This window comes from Drosophila virilis, chromosome 3, assembly GCF_030788295.1.
Source record: "Drosophila virilis strain 15010-1051.87 chromosome 3, Dvir_AGI_RSII-ME, whole genome shotgun sequence".
Lineage (NCBI taxonomy): Eukaryota > Metazoa > Arthropoda > Insecta > Diptera > Drosophilidae > Drosophila > Drosophila virilis.
Window position 1 is genome coordinate 796,351 of NC_091545.1, and position 19,868 is coordinate 816,218.

The 19,868-nt window shown below is 41.9% G+C and overlaps 2 protein-coding genes and 1 long non-coding RNA gene across 3 annotated transcripts in view; all 3 read left to right on the plus strand.

The window, feature by feature from the left end:
- Nucleotides 1-19,868, plus strand: part of Con (leucine rich repeat protein connectin) — a 181,964-nt gene that overhangs the window by 78,943 nt on the left and 83,153 nt on the right. The window lies entirely within an intron of this gene.
- Nucleotides 9,539-12,550, plus strand: t-Grip128 (testis-specific gamma-tubulin ring protein 128). Its single transcript, XM_002060031.4, has one exon. It carries the CDS (start codon nt 9,634-9,636, stop codon nt 12,367-12,369), a length of 2,736 nt encoding a protein of 911 aa, XP_002060067.1. The 5' UTR covers nt 9,539-9,633; the 3' UTR covers nt 12,370-12,550.
- On the plus strand, nt 14,962-15,417 carry LOC138911163 (uncharacterized). The gene is made up of 3 exons (XR_011416531.1): nt 14,962-15,052; nt 15,119-15,224; nt 15,291-15,417. It is a non-coding gene; the product is annotated as an uncharacterized lncRNA (long non-coding RNA).

Sequence of the window (19,868 nt, forward strand, 5' to 3'; positions counted from 1 at the left end):
ATTTATAAATTATGAGCATTTGTTGCAGCAAATTGAAATGTTACGCTCGCAGCGTGCTGATAGTTCGCATTCAGCTTTAAAATAATATCATAACTGAGCACAAGCGCCTGATTAAAGTCTCTGCAGCTGACAGCTAGTTTTTTAATAATTATTCCATCAAATCAGCCAGGAACAGCAGGGGGTATACAAAAATAAAAACTAAATACCCAAGCACTTTTACAGCCTAGAGCCTGACCTGTAATCTTTTGTCAGGCATATGCAAATACAAGCGAACATGTTGTTGTCAAGTCTCGGCGAAGGCTCCGCTGCTTTTACATACATTATCCTGTCCAAAAGCCGAAAGCCCCAGCGGCACAAATGAATATGCCATAGACATAGGTAAACGCTTTTTAGGCAATATTTTTCATTTTTATTTTGCCTTGTTTTTTTTTTTTTTTTGGGTGGGAAAACAGTGAAAATTCTTGAGATGCCTGCGAGGCAGCGCTGCCTCAGTCTGGGCAGCGCTTAACTTTAGTTAAAGTTTGCCAGCCACATCCGCAACACACTGCACGTGTTATGCTCGGGGAGAGGAGCCGTGGCCCTCGCGATACAGGTAGCAGGTGTCGCACGCACACACACCAAATATTTCAATAGAGCTGCGAAAGTTTCATTGACTTGACAGGTGTGTGTGTGTGTAGGTGTTTCACAATAACTTGGCCCAAGTGTAATTGTTACCGTTTAAATTTCCATTAAAGGCGGCGGCATAGGCAAATAGGCCGGGAGGGCCCGCAGGCGGCCAGGAAGTCGAAGCCGCTACACAAAATATGTCACAACATTTAAGCTGCGTTTTAGACAACCAAAAATAACAACAACAACAATAAAAGCAATGGAAACAATGGCGACGGATACAACAAAAGCGAGCGCTTTGAAAAGGCCGCCTGCTATTAACAAACCATAAAGTAATTTCTTGCTTTCCTGCACGGAAATTAGACATTTTGTCAAGGGAACACTCATCTTGCTGCGCCGACGAAGACGCCGACGCGGGCAGCGACGCCAGCATCAGGGATAACAGCAACAATAACAGGAACAATAACAAGCGGCAGGAGCCGGACACTTGCTGCCAAGTTAAAAGTGAAAATATTATAATGAAGTATGTTGTTAGCTGTTTGAGATTTTCAAATGTATCCATCAGATACGAAGGAGGGGATCGGTCGGTCGGTTGGTAAAAAACAACATTTTATAAGTAAACAAGTAGCGGCAAGAAAAGTTTGTCTATTTAAAAAGTTTTGCGCTTCATGCGAAAAAAGTTATAAAACATGAAAATATTTCTTAATTATTTTTATAAACAACGGCAGCTACATCTTTGCCTCTAAGTTCGGCTCTGGACGTCGGGTACTTGATTCGGCCTTGGAGTGGCCAGCAGCCAGCCCTTACCACGCCCTTGTCTGGATTTGTAGGAGGCGCGGGTCGATTTGTGTCTTCAAGTTGTTTATCTTGCTGATTTTCGAGCATATTTTGCCTGAGGTCAGGATTCTGTTTGATTAACATAAATACGAGACTACAGAAACAGGGCAATATTTCGGTTTCAGTTCTTTCTACCCTCAAAATGGGTAAAAAGGGTATATTGATTTTGTGCTTATGTATGTAACAGGCAACGGCTTGAGTTATAACCGGAAAATTGATATATTCTTCTACTGAGCAGATCACGAGAATATTTTATTTAGGATGTATGCATTATGAGTACTTATATTATTGCCCTGAAAACTTAATAAGGATCTGATTATTGGTTTCGAAGTTCATAGAGAATGAAGCCCTCTAAGATTACTTTATGTTTTCTCGAGAATTGGATAAGCTACATGGACCAAATTGGGGATGTATGTTTAATAAGTATTTATATTTCTGCCCTGAAAATTGTATAAGTACCAGACTATGAACACCGCAGCTAATGTATAAATATATATTTATATGTACATATGTAATATATATATACATTTTTATATACATTTTAGGGTATCTTCTAGCCAAACACTGCGGACTAGCGCACACAATTGTTATTTAAGGTTTTATTTTCTTTTTTTTTATACAAATATTTTTTAAAATATTAATTAGTAGGCAACAGACAAAATACAAACTCAGAGTTGGATTTTCCTGGAAAAGCTTTGGCACTCACCTGTAAAGAAAGAGAGTATGGGAATTAATCTTCAGATATTTTCTTAATTAATGAATCAATATTTGCATGCAAATATTAAAATATATATATATATATTTCGAATACCACGCCAATAACACACCGCCCATACGGTGTACAGGAATTTTGATTGCCGTTATCTGCATTTTATGATGCCTTTTGCTACCGCAGAGGGAAAGACAAAGCGTCGGCATTTCCAAATGGTTTTTGATATACGACAGTTGTTGGCCACGGCCATAAAATGTGCCAAATGGATGAGCCAAATGGCGGTTAAATTTGTATTTTGAATTGCAATATTCGAGTTAAACCCAATTGCCGGCACTATGATTTATGTGCGTGCGGAGAAAGCCAACATTTAAACAGCAAATGGAAGCGTCAGCCAAATTAAAGTAGATGTCCAGTTAAACAGGCTGCAGCCAATTGCCAAACCCTGACTGGAAAAAGATAGATGAGGTATTTTTGAAGAACTAATAACCTATAAGCATTGGGCGTGGGATGTGAGCAGCACAGCCTTGTAGAAATAAGGCTTTTAAATTTATTTCCAACTCCCTCAGTAAATCTGTAGTTACTTATGTAGAACAGATGTATCTATATAAGAGATACTTTTGTAGTCTTTCATACTTTTTTACCAATGTATATTTCTGTATATATTTAATATGCTCTGTGAGTGTACTTGTGTATCTGTATATGTTATTATGCCCTATAAATGTATTTATAGATCTATTTTAAGATACATTTATGTTCTAAATACATCTATCTATGATTTAACTGTCCTGTATATGTACCTGTACATACATTTACAGCCAAAATATATCTACATATGTTTTAACGCACTCCAAATATATCTGCAGATACTTTTACTTTCATTTTATGTCCAGTATAGGCATTGTTCCTAAAGAAGGCATATATAAGGCATAATGGGACTTGTAAAAGATAGTTAAAAAAAATTATTAGACAAGAGCTTAGTATTCGACCAAATGGAAAAGCATTAAACGAGCAGACGGATTTGTGCGATATTCTGTTAGAAAAGTTTTCAAGATTGAGAGAATAAGATTTAAAATCAAAATACCCTGTAAACTGTAGGAAACACATGTTTTCATTTTGTGTTCTTTATTTAAGTAGGGTTTAGTTTGGGCTTTTACTCAGCTGAACAATTTATGTGGAAAAAAAATATATATACAAATGTATATTTTTGTGGAATACGATAAAAAAAAGTATATTTCTGTGGGACGGCTTATTAACCCGCCATCATCTGCGGGCCGTGCGACCCGCCTCTTCAATTACGCCCAACCAATTCCTTTGTTTATATGTATTTCGATACACATTTTTTTATTTTTTTGTCTATCTTGCAGCTCATGTTGTCTGCGAATGGTTGTGGCCTGCATATTTCGCCTTTTACGGCTAACTATACGACTTTTTGCATTGCCATTTTTCGCACACACACATTTTTTTTTTTGCCTCGTAAAGGCATTTTCCGGGGCCTAATGCAGACCTCTTTACCCTCTGTGCGCTTGCTTATTGTTTGTTTGTTTGTTTGTGTGTTTGAATTTGTCCTCCTTTGGCAGCTTTGCACCCGCAACAACAGAAGCAACAACTGGGACAACGTTCGCCAGAGAAACTAATTTCTTGCCATTTTCTCCCTTTTTGTGTTTCGTGTTTAGCTCGCGGCTGTTAAGTTTTCCTCATTGTTGTTGTTGCAGTTGTTGATGTTGCTGCTGTTTGGGGTTTTTCTGCAGTTTTGCGATGCCACGCATTTTGCAGTTGCTGCGAGTTGTTCGTATTCCCTGTACGCATTCAAAACGATTAGAAAAGGCTATATCGCAATTAAGCTTAAGTATGTAGAGCTCAGAAGCTTTTTATAGGTACACAGATCAAGAATTCTTAAAGAATCAACCTTGATTTAAGGTATATACAAACAATGAAGACACCTTAAAATTGGGAAAATAGATACAGAAGTTATTCAAGAATCAATTTATATAGAGGTAGGATTCTAGGAATCTTGCATAACAGGGTATCAACCAGTCGGTCACCATAGTCTGGAACACTCTTGTGGTTATTATTGTTGCTGGCTTGTTAGCATGCCGTAGCTGAAATGGTATTTCCTGTTGTTGCTTGGTTTTGCCAGGCAAAGTCCGCCGGGAAAGATATTTAAATTATTATTCGGCGTAGACAGAGTGAATTTTGATTGGGGGAAACTAAGTAAATGTACCCTTAGGGATTTCACGTGTCTGCCCCATGCGGCCTGGCCTTTGTTCGTTGTTCACCTGACAGAGGTCGCCAGCTCGAGGGTAAGTTGAAGAAATGCCACCTGGTTTGCATTTGGCTGTTTGCCTCTCCCCCAAAAATTGGTGTTGCATCCAATTTTCGAGTGAATTTCTTCTGTTAATTAGTCGGGGTCTGTTTATGCTGCGTAATTTATGGCATCTGTTGCTGCCCAAATCGACGCCGTCAACGTCATTAAAGCGTAAAGTTCACAGTGGCATGCAACATGGCCATGACCGGCAACTGGAACTGTGTCCTGGCAATGTGAATCTGTGAATCTGTTATGAATGTTCAATATAATTCACATTCAATTACCATACAAGCAACTTGTGGCTGCGGCCTAGAGGGGAGCGCCAGATGCGCTGCATCCCAAGCATAAAACTCTGATGGACACCCCGTACGCACAGCCAGCGGGACGGGGTGCGGCTGGCTGGCAGGCAGTCAGGCAACCCCTTGTCAGCGACGCGGCCGTAAACAAAACATTCATCAAAATTTTATACACTCAACATGTGCCCCGCTGCCGAGTCTTCTCCAACAGCCTCGGGCCGCGTTTACTTGTTTGCGTGTGTATTTCAAATCCGCCCGTCCCGCGCCTTCGATTTGAATGTTCTTTGAAAAATCACAACTAATTAACTTTGCCTACGGCTCCAAAAATTATGACGGATCCATGAATTCGGGCGGAATAGCTGGAAAAAATGCTGCTGTTGCTGTCGATGCTGCTTGCGGCTTGCCAGCCAGATGTGTTGCATTGTTGCAAGCGCAACGTTTGCCTCGACTATAAATAGACAACATTTTCCCGAAACAGTTTCCGGTCTTTGCTAATGTGTTGTTTATGGCCAAACAAAGCGGCGACTGCGCTAAATGAGGCCCAACTGAATGTGTGTCTGACAGAAACTCCGATCAAAGAAAGCAAATTATCCCAAAGAAACTCAAGTGTCAAAGTAATGCGTAACTGCTCCCAGTAAAAATGCAAGCAAATGATTTTAGTTTAAAGAAATTGTAAATTTGCCATAGGGAAGTATTGCAAAATTAACACATATGCCAAGTAAATTGTGACAAAAATAATAAATTAAATATTACTATAAGCGAGAAAGAAGAGCTTTAATACCCTTGCAAATAGTTATTTTCGAGTACGGTTAAGCTATCAGGAATATATATACTTTATGGAATTGGAGATGTCTCCTTCTAAGAGTTACACATTTCGATACAAAATTATAATTATAATATAAAAACTTATTTGTTGCTTTGTTTATTGAGTAAATTTAAACTCAGGCCATGGTCAAACTTAAGCTGTGTACAACTTAAATATCCTGATGGATGAGAATAATTTTTCAATAAACAGCAAACATGTTTATTTCATGGTCTTGTGCGACTTTTTCAAGTAGATCAAATTTCTATTTGAGACATGTTTTGTATTAAATTCAAATTTAATTTTCTAACTACACATTTTTAAGGATGTAAAATTGCGTTTGTTCAGTTCTTGGCAGACTAAAAAGGGCAGCCAGATGAAAATCAATAGCTCGACTCTGGTAATATTCATATCAGATGTGCTTTGTTCATATTTTAAAAACTATTTACGAATTTACGAAAATGAATTTTAAGCATATTATTGTATATTATTATATATAAGCAATCAATGTTTTCTAAATCTAACAATTTTTTCAATTTCTGAGCAGTCCGAAAATGAATTTAATACATATTTTTGAATTTACTCAATTTTAACTCAGTTTGAGTTATGCATGTGTTTGTATAGTTAAGCTGAACCGTTGTTTAGTCGACAAGAAGAATATAACTTGAAACTTGCTTTGTGCCTGGCACATTTTTTGTTAACAACACTTTTGGCCTGCAGCTAATGTTCGGCCAAGACAAAAGAAAATTATTGGCCCGGCTCACAGATTTTTAGCGCCTTAATTGAAATATACGTATTTATTTGCAGCCAAACTGCAAGCATAAGTTGGCGAAGTTTTGTCGTAATTGCAACAACTCGAATGGCAAAGTTCATAAAAACTGAGTAATTTTTGCATTTGCCGTCTGCGGCTGTTGATTGTTTCCCGACGGCTGTCCCATTCTCATTCCTATTGTTCCATCGGCGTCCAAGTTCGCCGGGAATGTCGATGAGCGAGTAAATTCTGAAGAAACTTTTCATCATCAACAGTGACAGGATCTGGCTCTGCCCTCAGCTGGAGGCAGGTGATGCTGCTGCATACACAATGAAAGTATTTATTAAAACAAACTTCGCTCTGTCTCCTTCGTAACTTTCGTTTTCCCTTTCCCGCTCTCTCTCCCTCACTCCCTCTATCTCACTCTCTCAGTTAGATTGCCTGACTGCGTCTGCAATTGCATTGGACTATGGGCATAGTTTGTCTCTTTTACAGTCAATGCTAAAGTGTTAACATAGCATTAAATGTGAAAAATGTTTACATAAAGCTTTTGGGCTGCCAGCGGTTAAGCAATGCAGTTGACAGCGAGTAAATTTTTAAGTATTTTAATTAGTATTTTGTATTTTACAATCCAAGCAGAACCGAATTGGTTTAAGCACAAAATTTGTTTAACCAAAAGCGTAAATTTTTAAGCGTCAGCCGGATATTAAAGTCCATTACGTAACACCCGCCAACTTTTGAACCGGCGACCTGCGTTTTAGCTTGCTCGACGCTTGGAAGGCCACGTCACTTTTACAAATCACAAATTTCTGGAACTCGTTTTCACTTAATTTTTTTTTAGAAGTTTGGCCATCATTTCCCATGCTTGACAACAAAGTTTTTAAGGGTAACCTTCTGGCCGCTTATAGCTTGAGCTAAGCATTGATCGCATGCCATTCAGTCAGGATTGAAAAATATTCACAAATTATTAGCAAATTATTTTGTTGTCAGATTTTGCCAATTTGCCCATGGTGCATTTTGGTTGGCAAAGTTTGGCGCAGTTTGAAGCGGTTTGTGATGCCTGCTGCTGATGCGGCTGCCGCCCAGGCGCATAAATGTCACTTAGGCGCCGCTTGAAGCACGCCATGCGGCAAGACGCAAGCGCCATTGTTCGGAATGGCGGCCACATTGCACCCGCTCGGCAAATTGCGAAAGTGACAATTTCGACAGCCTCACGCAGATAGTCTCCCCCTCTCTCTGCTTCCCTCACTCGCTCGGCGTCTGGGCAAAGTGTAAGTGCAAATTCAGTTTGGTTTAATTTCGACAGTCTGTGGTCGTTGCAGGCATTGACCAAACGCTGTCCTGTGCCCCATCCTGACGTCGACTGCGACGTCAGCTGCGATCTTTATTAAGTTTTCGCTTACTTTTCGCCGAGTGCGACAAAAAGTTTTGCCTGCCCAAGTTTTGCCTTCAAACAATTTTCCCTTGTTTTTCTACATTTCGGCTTTTGTTTTCTGGTAAAGATTTCACTTGCTGTTTTGGCAACACTTCTTCACACCAGACACACCCGAACACTCGCACACCCGCACACTCGCACAGTTAGACACTGCGACAGACAGTCGGAATCTGTGGGAACTTTCGTTTTACCAAGAGTCCTCAGCAGAATTTGTTGTCTATAGTTTTTTTTCTACAAATATTTCTGAGCCACCGCGCACACTGAACTGAAAGCTATTTGCCTAGAGTTTTGCCATAATGTTGTTTTCAATATTAAACAATAAGGTTTATGAACCCTCCACCTAATACTATCCCATAAATGGTTTGTTCCGAGAGTTTCAAAGAGAAGACATTGGTTCAATTCGAAGACTTGCTTCCCATACCGCAACTTAGGACGAGTCACTGGTTCAAACCATGAGTCGAACCACCTAACCGATGTGTTAGATTCGCAAGCTTGATATTCATACATAATAATATATTTAAGTCTGATTTTCAGTCTTAAAGCTTAGAAAAGTTGGTTATGCACGTTAGGCCCACATTTTGTATAAAAAATATGTATAAGATATAGGAAGTAATATTATTCTATTTATTTATAATTGATTGGTTATTTATTTCTGGGGTAAATTTTGTATCGTAATATGACTTCTGCATGTGCTTGAAATATAGGAAAACAGCCATATATGGAGACTAAACCGATATCTTGCTTAAGGCACATCAAATCTGTTTCATCACTGTTGAGATTGCCTTATGGTCTTTTTATTTAGTTCTCGTATGCCTGGCTTCAATGTACCATATTTGTATATCTCCTGATGTTGTTGTTGTTGTGGATACCGGTAACTGGGTTTATTTGTTCTCTGCAGCAAATATGCTCGATTGCATTTGAGTTATTGTCCGTGGCGCAGTTGACAGGCTCCTTCTAGGGCAGAGCCCGGATGCTGGACGCTCGCTGGCGTCTCCATGGCGTCTCCCTCTCTTTTACCCCCCGTCACTCTCTCTTTCTGCCCTCCTCTCTGGCCATGCCTTACACTTGTCTCCCTTTGGCTGTGTATATTCAATATTTTGGTATTTATCTTGTCAGACAATAAAATAAAGCAAAGTACGCACATTGCACAAAGCTATTGGACATGGAGACCACACACACACACACACACACACACACACACACACATACAGCTGGATTCTGATGCAGTCTAGAAATAGGTCACTGGTGTCAGAGTTCTTGTCGGTGTCGGTGTCGGTGCTGGGTTCCTTGCATACCAATGCACGCCACAGGAATTTGCATGTTTGAATTTTCCTTAAGCGCCCATAAGCCGCCGGCCATTGCCATTGCTTACACTCGGAAAAAAAGCTTGGTCTAAGTGCTTTCAAACCCATATTTGTTTGCTTTGTTCTTAACATGAAAATAATACTTCTGCAGGTATCAAGGTATCAAAGAGTTACCACCGTTTGATTGACTGACTAACTGATTGGTGATGATTGAAGGGCTCAAATTAGAGTTAGGTGTGATGCAATTTTAGATGAGAGATCTTTTGGGCCCACCTAGTATAAGGTCGCTGGCTCAAATTCAGCAGCAGGTTTTAATCGTAGTAGAATTTCATTCTTCTTCATTCAAACATTCAACGCCAGCGCTTCAATATGATTGTTCAATATGAGAACAAGGAGCTGGACTTTTTCTCAGAGTGTCAGACTTGGCGGCCTCTAAGCAGGCGTAAGCTGCAGCTATCGTTGCCTCTGCCTAGCAACCAGGCAGGCTTAGCCCAATTCTCAACTCCCAGTTGTGCTCTCTCGTCAGATCTATTGTATATATATTTTATAAGAAAAGTGTGTTTATATTCTGTATGAGAGGTCAGCATGCAGGAGGAATGCAAGCTAATAGTGGCGCAGCTGATGCCGCAGTTGATGAAACTATTGCTGGAAACCGACGAGGAGGATGACACCTATGCCTACTGCCTGGAGTACGCAGTGGCCCGCGTGGAGAGTTATGCGAAGCCCTTGAACAGCGCCGAGCGTGTCTGGAACAATTTGGCTGACTTTGTGGATCGGTATCTGTGCGAGCAGCTGCCCATGCTAGCCGATACCATTAAGACACTGGCCAATGTGATAATCGATGACAAGAGCATCACGGAAGACCTGAAGGTGGCGCTGCTCGACTTTCTGCTGTCCGTTAACTTTAAGGCGTTCCGCTCGGCCCGCATTCATTACGAGCACTGCATGACACGCCGAAAGGAAATACTCGAAACACTGGCAGCGTCCCAGGCCAGCCCGGATACGCCCCGCGAATTCAATTTGGCCACATTTAGGCATACGCTGGACAGTAAACTGTCTAGCTGTCGCGATGCGGCGCCCAAGCAAGAACAGGCCGAGGCCTCCACCTCAAGAACGCTTAGCGCCCAAACATTGCAGACGCGCCGCATGAACGAACTGGTGCCGACCAAAAATTATACCAGCATGGTGACCCGAGCTAACGCCGCCTACGCCCAGCAGCCGGAGGAGCCGCGGCCCGGCCCCGTCGACTGCAATACGTTGGCTCGCTGCAGCGAGGTTGGCGCCAAGTGTCGCTTCGCCGTGGCCTACGGCAGCTATTTGCGGCGCAGGTTCAATAATGCGACCGAGAACTTGCAGCTGTATGGCGAGGAGGGTTTTGTCATGCGCGAAATCTTGGGCATGTTCTTTCTGCCCGGCGACTGTCATAACTTTAAAGTGGTCAATCATTTGCTTCAGCTGCGCCCGAATATAATTAGCGACCCGGCCAGCGAGCAGCTGGTGCTAGAGAAGTTCGTCAAGCCAATGCAGTATATGCAAATGCTGCACTTGTACATTAACAGCTGCGAGACACCCTACACGAACGGGGAGCGTCTTTTGATACTGAAGAGTTTAACTGGCGCACTGCGACGCCTGGTAAAGCCCGTGGTGGAATCGCTGACGCAGTTCGAACATAGCCTGGACACAGATGAGGGCAACCAGCTGAGCTTGCGCGACTTTCGACGTGCCACCAAACGCAGCTTTATGCGCTTAGAGCTGCTGTGGAGCCTTGCCGCGGCCACCTACATCTCTTATCCGGAGGAGTTCGGCCAGGAGCCGCACTCGCGCAGCCAGCACATATTCTGCAGCCTAGTCGAGCTGTCCGCTCAGACGTCCACGGCCGAGGAGCAGGAGCGACGCGCCTATTCCGCAGCGCTGCTGTTGCACGTGCTGCACGTACTCTGCCGCTTTCTGGACAACTGGTGGCAGCTGGGCGAATTCAACGACTGGCACGAAGAGTTTCCGGTGCAGCGTCTCGAGCGCAACGGACGCACGGAGTATGTGATGCGCACCTTCGACAACGGACAGCCCTATAAGAAAATCTGTCCCGTCTATCAGCTAATCGAACGGCATATTGTGGCCGCGGGCGCAGCACTCGCTGCGCTTTACGATTCGAAGCGTTTGCCGGACTTTGTCAGCGCGCACGACACCCTGCTGGGGCAGAGCCTGCACCACGCGCTGGTCAAGTCCGTGCACGGACAGCTGCAGTACTACCAGAAGCTATCCACAAGCAGGTGCAGCAGCGGCGACGAGGTGCCCGATATATTCTGGCAGCTGAATTCTACGGAGGACGAGCAGCTGCGCTGCCTCTACTATGTATACTACCAGGAGACGCATCTGGATGAGACTCAACCGGGCTGCTGCAGCATCGATGAGCTCCTGAGCAGCTGCCAGAGCTGCGTGGTCTACGCGCCGCTGGACGAGCTCATCTGCCAGACGCTCGAACGGCATTTGGAGCAGCGCGCCACGCTGCTTAACAGCTATTTGGGCCATTTGATCAGGGACCAGTTGCAGCTGGTCCAGCTGCTGCAGCAGCTGCGTGCGGTCTATCTGCTGCTCCACTTCGACCAGTTCGCACATCAATACGAACTGGCCGTTGGCAACCTGGAGCGCGGCCTCAGCGCCGAGGCAGCCGAGCAGCTGCAGAGCATCTTAGACATGCAGAATATCCGGCCGAACTATCCGTTTCACGTGCACGTGCCCGGCGCCAAAGTTGAGCAGCTAACACTGCACTACAGCTACGACATTGCGCTGACTAGCATCATCACGGAGCCGCAGCTAAGATGCTACAACACTGCCTTCCGCCTGCGACTGCAGCTGCATGTGGCTATGCATCGGCTGCAGCAGCTACCCCAGCTGCCGGACGATCAAAAAGTCAGCGAATCTCTGCTGCAGCTGCAGCAATCGGTGCTGGATGCGCTGCATCGGCACTTCCAGCTGCAGCAGTTGCAGCGGGCCGCTGAGCTGTGCGACGAGCGCCTGCAGCGGCGCGAGCGGCTCTCCTTTATGCAGGCGACGCACCAGGCTTTTGTACAGACCATGTCGGCCAGCCTGCAGCTAAGCGAAGCCAGCTCTGGGGAGGAAATTTGCGAGCTCTTGGCCATGGCACGCATTGTTGTCTGCCTTTGGCAACGCGTCGCCTACACACTGGCCCACAACATGACGCGCGGGGACCTGGGCAAGTTTGAGTTGTATTATCAGAGGCGCAATCTGGGCTATTTGGGCAGTGTTAATAAGTCCTCGGAGGCAATACGTTACCTAACTTTGTTGCCGCACTTCAACTAAGCACAAAAGCTCTAAAAGCAAGCTCTAAAATCGGTTGAAATTGTAATCTTTAGTCGGAATAGTTGTCAGTTTTTATAAATTTTCGGGCTGTGTCCGTTTTGTGACAAAAACCGCAAATTAAATCGTTTGGGTGCCGCGGCACAATTTATTTGTTGCCGCAAATGACACGCCCACACGCACAGCAGCCGCCCCATTTTAAACTGGAAATTATAAAAAAAAATAAATCGCACACAAAATTAGAGCTGACAGCGGGCAAAGTTCTACATATACCAAATCACATGCAGCAACCAAAATTATTCAACGGATTTTGTGGCCGCGGCGGTTACTGAAAATACACACACACGCACACACACTCGCACACGCACATGCGCTTTCAATCTGGCCGGCATCGCTCACTTTTAGCCATAAATTGCCAGCGCCTTGTTGGCCAATAAATACATAAAAAAGAATTTCATTGAATGGCGCCAAGTGCTATAAATTGCCGACTCACTTCGGCTGGGCTAGGTCCGGGGCTTGGTTTGGGATTTGGACTATAATTAAAGTTGTAATTAAAAATTGGTAATTTTGTTTACAATATAAGAGACTCGCATCTATATTTTAGCTGTATGCGTGTGTTTGTGTGTGTGTTTGGCTGTGATTCGTGGCCGGGCATTTTGAACTTGTGCTTTGACGAGTTTAACGTCTCCTATATCGCCTATCTTATACCCTGTACCCTGTTTAATGAAACCAAATGTTATCGAAAGCTTGTCCCGGTTACATAGAACAGATACGAAATCGATCAAAAAAATGTTCTTTTTCTTGCAGCATATCTCGAGGATTCAAAAAGCTAGATACACCAAGCTTTGTATATGCCTGCTCTTCTATAGTACAAACAATTTCAGCATATTTCATGCAAGCCTAGAAGGAGCTGGACTTCCAAATAACCTCGTTGTAGGATATTTCTTAGTCGGGTACTTCCTACCAGCACGCACGTGCTGTTTTATGTGTCTGCCTGCCAGACAGACAAACAGCGACAAGGTCGTAAAATCCGCTGAAGTGTATTGTGTCGGCGGGGGTTTGGCTTGGGGCTGACTGCTCCGTCAGGTTTATGTGTCGGAACTAGACGTCGTTTTATGCGTATGCATTTTTCTCATTAACTCGCGACCATCCAGCAAATAGATAAGCGCCCCGTAGCGCTCGTTAAATATCAAGAATAAAGCTGTCTTTTCAAGTGCCAACAAAATGGACTGGAGCTTTAAAGCCAACAACTGAGATTGCAGCAAATTTTTATGTACATTTCTGAAATCTTCCAGAGAATTTCCAGAATTCGCAGACTGATAAGCGTACAGCTTTCTTTCTGGAATGTTGCCAGACTTAGATGCCATATTATTTTAGAGGGAAGACCTTGAACAAGACGCCAATCTTCGTGGAAATCGCATACGTCGGCCGAATTATGGGAGTGGGAAATTTTTACCAATGTCCTACGGATCCTAGGGGTAAGATTTTGACATGAATTTCGACTGAAAAATGGGTTGTCAAATTTAAATGCCATATTATTTAAGAGGGAAAATTGTGAACGAAAAGCCAATCCTCGTGGCTATCGGATGGGTTTTGACCAAGTTATGGGGGAGGGAAATTCTGACCCATGTCTATATACGAATCCTAGGGGTAAGATTTTGACATGAATTTCGACTCAGAAATGGATGGTCAGATTTAAATGCCATATTATTTAAGAAGGCAAATCATGAACGAAAATCCAATTCTCGTGAAAATCGGATGAGTTTTGTCTAAGTTATGGGGGTGGGAAATTTTTACCAATGGGTATATAAGAATCCTAGGAGTAAGATTTTGACATGAATTTCGACTGAAAAATGAGTTGTCAAATTTAAATGCCATATTATTTTATGGCGAAAATCATGAACAAAAAGCCAATCCTCGTATAAATCGGATGGGTTTTGACCGAGTTATGGGGGTAGGACATTTTTACCCATGTCTATAAACGAATCCTAGGTCTAAGATTTCGACATGAATTTCGACTCAAAAATGGGTGGTCAGATATAAATGCCATATTATTTTGGAGGGAAAACAATGAAAGAAAAGCCAATCCTCGTTAAAATCGGATGAGTTTTGGTCGAGTTATGGGAATGGGAAATTCTGACCCATGTCTACATACATGCGAATCCTAGGGGTAAGATTTTGACATGAATTTCGACTCAAAAATGGGTGGTCAAATTAAAATGCCATATTATTTTATGGCGAAAATCATGAACAAAAAGCCAATCCTCGTAAAAATCGGATGGCATTTGACCGAGTTATGGGGTTAGGACATTTTTACCTATGTCTATAAACGAATCCTATGGGTAAGATTTCGACATGAATTTCGACTCAAAAATGGATGGTTAGATTTAAATGCCATATTATTTAAGAAGGAAAATCATGAAAGAAAAGCCAATCCTTGTGGTTAGCGGATGAGTTTTGGCCGAGTTATGGGAATGGGAAATTCTGACCCATGTCTATATACGAATCCTAGGGGTAAGATTTTGACATGAATTTCGACTAAAAAATGGGTGTTTAGATTTAAATGCCATATTATTTTAGAGGCAAAATCATGAACAAAAAGCAAATCCCCGTGGAAATCGGATGAGTTTTGGCCGAGTTATGGGGGTGGGAAATTCCGACCCATGTCTATATACGAATCCTAGGGGTAAGATTTTGACATGAATTTCGACTCAAAAATGGGTGGTCAAATTAAAATGCCATATTATTTTAGAGACAAAATCATGAACAAAAAGCAAATCCCCGTGGAAATCGGATGAGTTTTGGCCGAGTTATGGGGGTGGGAAATTCCGACCCATGTCTATATACGAATCCTAGGGGTAAGATTTTGACATGAATTTCGACTCAAAAATGGGTGGTCAAATTTAAATGCCATATTATTTTAGAGACAAAATCATGAACAAAAAGCAAATCCCCGTGGAAATCGGATGAGTTTTGGTCGAGTTATGGGAATGGGAAATTCTGACCCATGTCTGCATATATGCGAATCCTAGGGGTAAGATTTTGACATGAATTTCGACTGAAAAATGAGTTGTCAAATTTAAATGCCATATTATTTTATGGCGAAAATCATGAACAAAAAGCCAATCCTCGTATAAATCGGATGGGTTTTGACCGAGTTATGGGGGTAGGATATTTTTACCCATGTCTATAAACGAATCCTAGGGGTAAGATTTCGACATGAATTTCGACTCAAAAATGGGTGGTCAGATATAAATGCCATATTATTTTGGAGGGAAAACAATGAAAGAAAAGCCAATCCTCGTTAAAATCGGATGAGTTTTGGTCGAGTTATGGGAATGGGAAATTCTGACCCATGTCTACATACATGCGAATCCTAGGGGTAAGATTTTGACATGAATTTCGACTCAAAAATGGGTGGTCAAATTAAAATGCCATATTATTTTATGGCGAAAATCATGAACAAAAAGCCAATCCTCGTAAAAATCGGATGGCATTTGACCGAGTTATGGGGGTACGACATTTTTACCCATGTCTATATACGAATCCTAGGGGTAAGATTTTGACATGAATTTCGACTGAAAAATGGGTGTTTAGATTTAAATGCCATATTATTTTAGAGGCAAAATCATGAACAAAAAGCAAATCCCCGTGGAAATCGGATGAGTTTTGGCCGAGTTATGGGGGTGGGAAATTCCGACCCATGTCTATATACGAATCGTAGGGGTAAGATTTTGACATGAATTTCGACTCAAAAATGGATGGGCAGATTTAAATGCCAGATTATTTAAACGGGAAAATCATGAACGAAAAGCCAATCCTCGTGGTTATCTGATGAGTTTTGGCCAAGTTATGGGAATGGGAAATTCTGACCCATGTCTATATGCGAATCTTAGAGGTAAATTTTTGACATGAACTTCGACTCAAAAATGGGTGGTCAAATTTAAATGCCATATTATTTTATGTCGAAAATCATAAACAAAAAACCAATCCTCGTATAAATTGGACGGGTTTTGGCCGAGTTATGGAGGTAGAACATTTTTATTCCCGTCTATATACGAATCCTAGGGGTAAGATTTTGACATGAATATCGACTAAAATATGGGTGGTCAGATATAACTGGCCGATTATTTAATAGGGACAACAAAAGCCAAACCTCGTAAAAATCTGATGATATGATAATTGGTGTGGGAAATTTTGGTCCATGTCTATGAAGGATATTTATGGGTCATTTTTTTGCGTGAATTTTATGGGCGTAATTTTCCAAATCGCTGAAAGATTTATCCGTTAATTTCTCATATAGAGCTTTGAAAATAAGTTTGAGGCAAATAGGTAAAAAATATAAAACAATTTACACCTCTTATCGGGGACTTTAACACTTTTTAAATATTGTTTTTAATGCATAATAGAACTATTTATCGTGGAATTTAACACTTTTTTTATTTGTTGAATGTTTGTTTTTATGCCGTAATCGAAATATTTCAACCATATTAAACAAATCTTTTTCATCTGATCTGTAACCCAATTCGTTGCCTTTTTTTGTGGCCATTTTAACTTATTTGAATAAATAATCTATTTGATATCCTATTTTGGTGGCCAGCATGCAAAAAAATGCGCGTCTGTCCGATGCGTAAAAATATTTTCATTTACTTTGTGCCCACATTTCAACCACTGCAACCACATTTGCAAACATTTTAAATACCTTTTTGCATTTTTGCCATTAGTTTTCATTTGATTGTAGTCCGCTTTCTTTTTTCATCTTGTTTTTAAACGCAACATTTTTTCGTGCATGTTGTGTGGGGAACTTAGCAGAGATTTCGTTTGTCTAGATTTATTTGATTTCATTTGGAGAACTTTTCCAATTTTGCAGCCGGTGGGCGGCTGAGCGCTTCAGCTCCAGCTCTCAATCAAAAATTTCAATTTAGTTTATTTCCCAATTTTTCTGTTGTTCGTTTTCGTCTGTTAGCCATGTCTCTGTGCGGTGGCATTTTATTAAATAATAAAAATTCTAATTAAATTTTTTATTGTTTGGCCTGAGCAAAAAACTTGCGGTTGCATTGATTGAACGTGCGTGTGGGCGTGGTGCGAATGATAAATGCCCATTTTCCGCAGTCTGTTGACGGCCGCAGCTTGATTTAATGATTTTCTCACAGCGCCGCAAAAGTAAATAGCAAATATTTACTTTTAACATGCTGCTCGGGCACCTCCGCGCGTGGCTCATGCTGCATTTCAATAAAACAATCAGCTGTCAAAAAAAAATATAAACAGGACAGGACGGGACAGGACGACCGGGATTTTGAGCTCGGTTTGGCCGCAGGGCCAGTCAGGACCACCCAAAGTTGATTTGCATGTCATTAACAAGGCAGCCGTCAAATGGAACGAACTGCAGACAACTAAAAATAAATTCCCAGCGCAGACGGGGCACCCACGCGCCTCGCCGTGGTGGTTGTTGCTGCGGTTCGGTAAACAAGCTGCCACTAAAAATATCACATGTCCTACGGCAAATGCAATCGCTGCACAACTAATTAGTCCCTGAGAGCATGATAGCATTTGAATCCATCTCAATATTCAATTCATCAAAAAAATGTTGTGTGTGGGAAACGCTGTAAATATTCGGGCCACGCCTCATAAAGGGGGCAAGAAAAATGTTTCTGTTGGTTGCATTTTAATTTGGTTGTTTTTGATTTTCCCATGAAATCGTAGCTGGGCTCAATTGTGTATTACGTTGTCATTGTTTTGTTTGTGTGTGGAAAAACAATGCACACAAATTATAAACAAAAATATATATTCAAAACGGAAATTGATAACAAAAACAACACGTTTGACTCGTATTCGTCGATTCGTATGCCGAATCATTTAAACATATTATCAATGCCGAAATTATTGGTATGGGGAGATTAAATTCTAGAAAACGTCTTGGCTGAGAAACATAACTATTAAGAACTTGAAACAACGCTATCTTAATTCAAGAAAGGTATCAAAAAACTTTAATATTATGAGATCCAGAATGTATATTCAGCTGTGGAAACTCATAGATATACCTCATGCCAAACATAGGGTCTTCAGCTCTTCTTAGTTCAGAGATATAATCAAAAAAAAAATCGATATCGAGAAGAAATAAATGCAAGCAATTATTTAAACCATATTTCAAATACAATGTCTGAGACTTAAAAGTCTCGAGAGGGCAAAGAAGCCGTTTGGTATATTTCTTGGAAAATCTGACATCAATAACTGTCCAAGAGCTAGCCTTGAATTCCTCAAAATGCCGAAGTACCAGCATCTATCTATGAAAAATCAAAGCTCACTCCACAATGTGCCGCTTCGGGTTTTCGCAAATGTAAACAGAGTGGCAACTGCTGAAAATGGCCCCTCTGGAGGGGCGAGTGGCGGTGGAAGAGCAAGTGTAACCAAGGATTACTCGTACTCGGATACGTTTTGGGGTATGCGGATGCATCTGTGTATCTGCAGTAGATGTTGATGCTGGCTGCTGCAGCAGTTGGCGGCAGCTGCAACTCAACTGCAAGTTGTTGCGGTTGCAGCCGGGCTCAAATCCCAACAAAATTATTAATATGACTTTAGGTGCCGAGTTCAGGCGCGGCTCCTCCCACTGCTTTTGCTGCTCCTGCTACCAGGGTTGCCAAGTTAACCGGCAATGCAGCCGACAGACCTCAATGTATGTCTGCTGGATGCAAGCCCCGCCCCCCTCCTCCAGCTCTCTTTCTCTCTCTCTCTCTCTCCCAACTGGGCTTATGCATGTGCCAGCTTCTGGCCAAATGATGTCTAAGCTCTGACCCGCCCCCTTGCTCCTTGGGTCTTTTAAATAACTGTGTGTGAGTGGGTGTGTGTGGGTGTATGTTGCTCGACGAAAAATTATCTTACCAGGCTGCCATTGCCATGTGCATTTGCTGCCTGTTGTCGGCTTTCTGCTAGATACATGCACTCAGAGAAAAAAAAGCTGTTCTTAATTATAGTGAGATTTTAGAAATTGATAATAATAACTAATAGGCATAATATATGCATAACTTGATTAAGAATATATATACTCTATGAGGTCGAAGATGATTCCTTCTGCTTATTACATACATTTGCACATATATGTACATGACCCATTTCAAATGGGTGCAGGGTATAATGATAACGTTTTATTTCATTTTGGCCGTCAGATATGTGCTTCCCCTGCTTGATACACTGTCATTTACTTTGAGTTTATGCACCTGTTTGGCTTTTTCGTTGAGTGTATACAGTGCATCGGATTCAACACTAAATTTTGTGCACATTATTTAGTTGTTAGGGCGGGCGGCGTCTTTGTCTGTGCAACGATTTGGTTATCTTCTGTGGCTGTGCTCTTGGATTAGGGCAACAAAAACACAAACAAAATGCACACAAGCGAGTCAGGTACCACAATACCCTGTGTGTGTGTCGGTTTGGTTTGCCTAGGTGCACAACATCCTATCTGCAATTTCTCCCCCATTTCTCGCATTTCTCCGGTCTATATCCAGGTT

Bases quoted from the DNA above. Each gene is read 5' to 3' on its own strand.
- t-Grip128 (XM_002060031.4), top strand. From the start codon at position 9,634: ATGCAGGAGGAATGCAAGCTAATAGTGGCGCAGCTGATGCCGCAGTTG.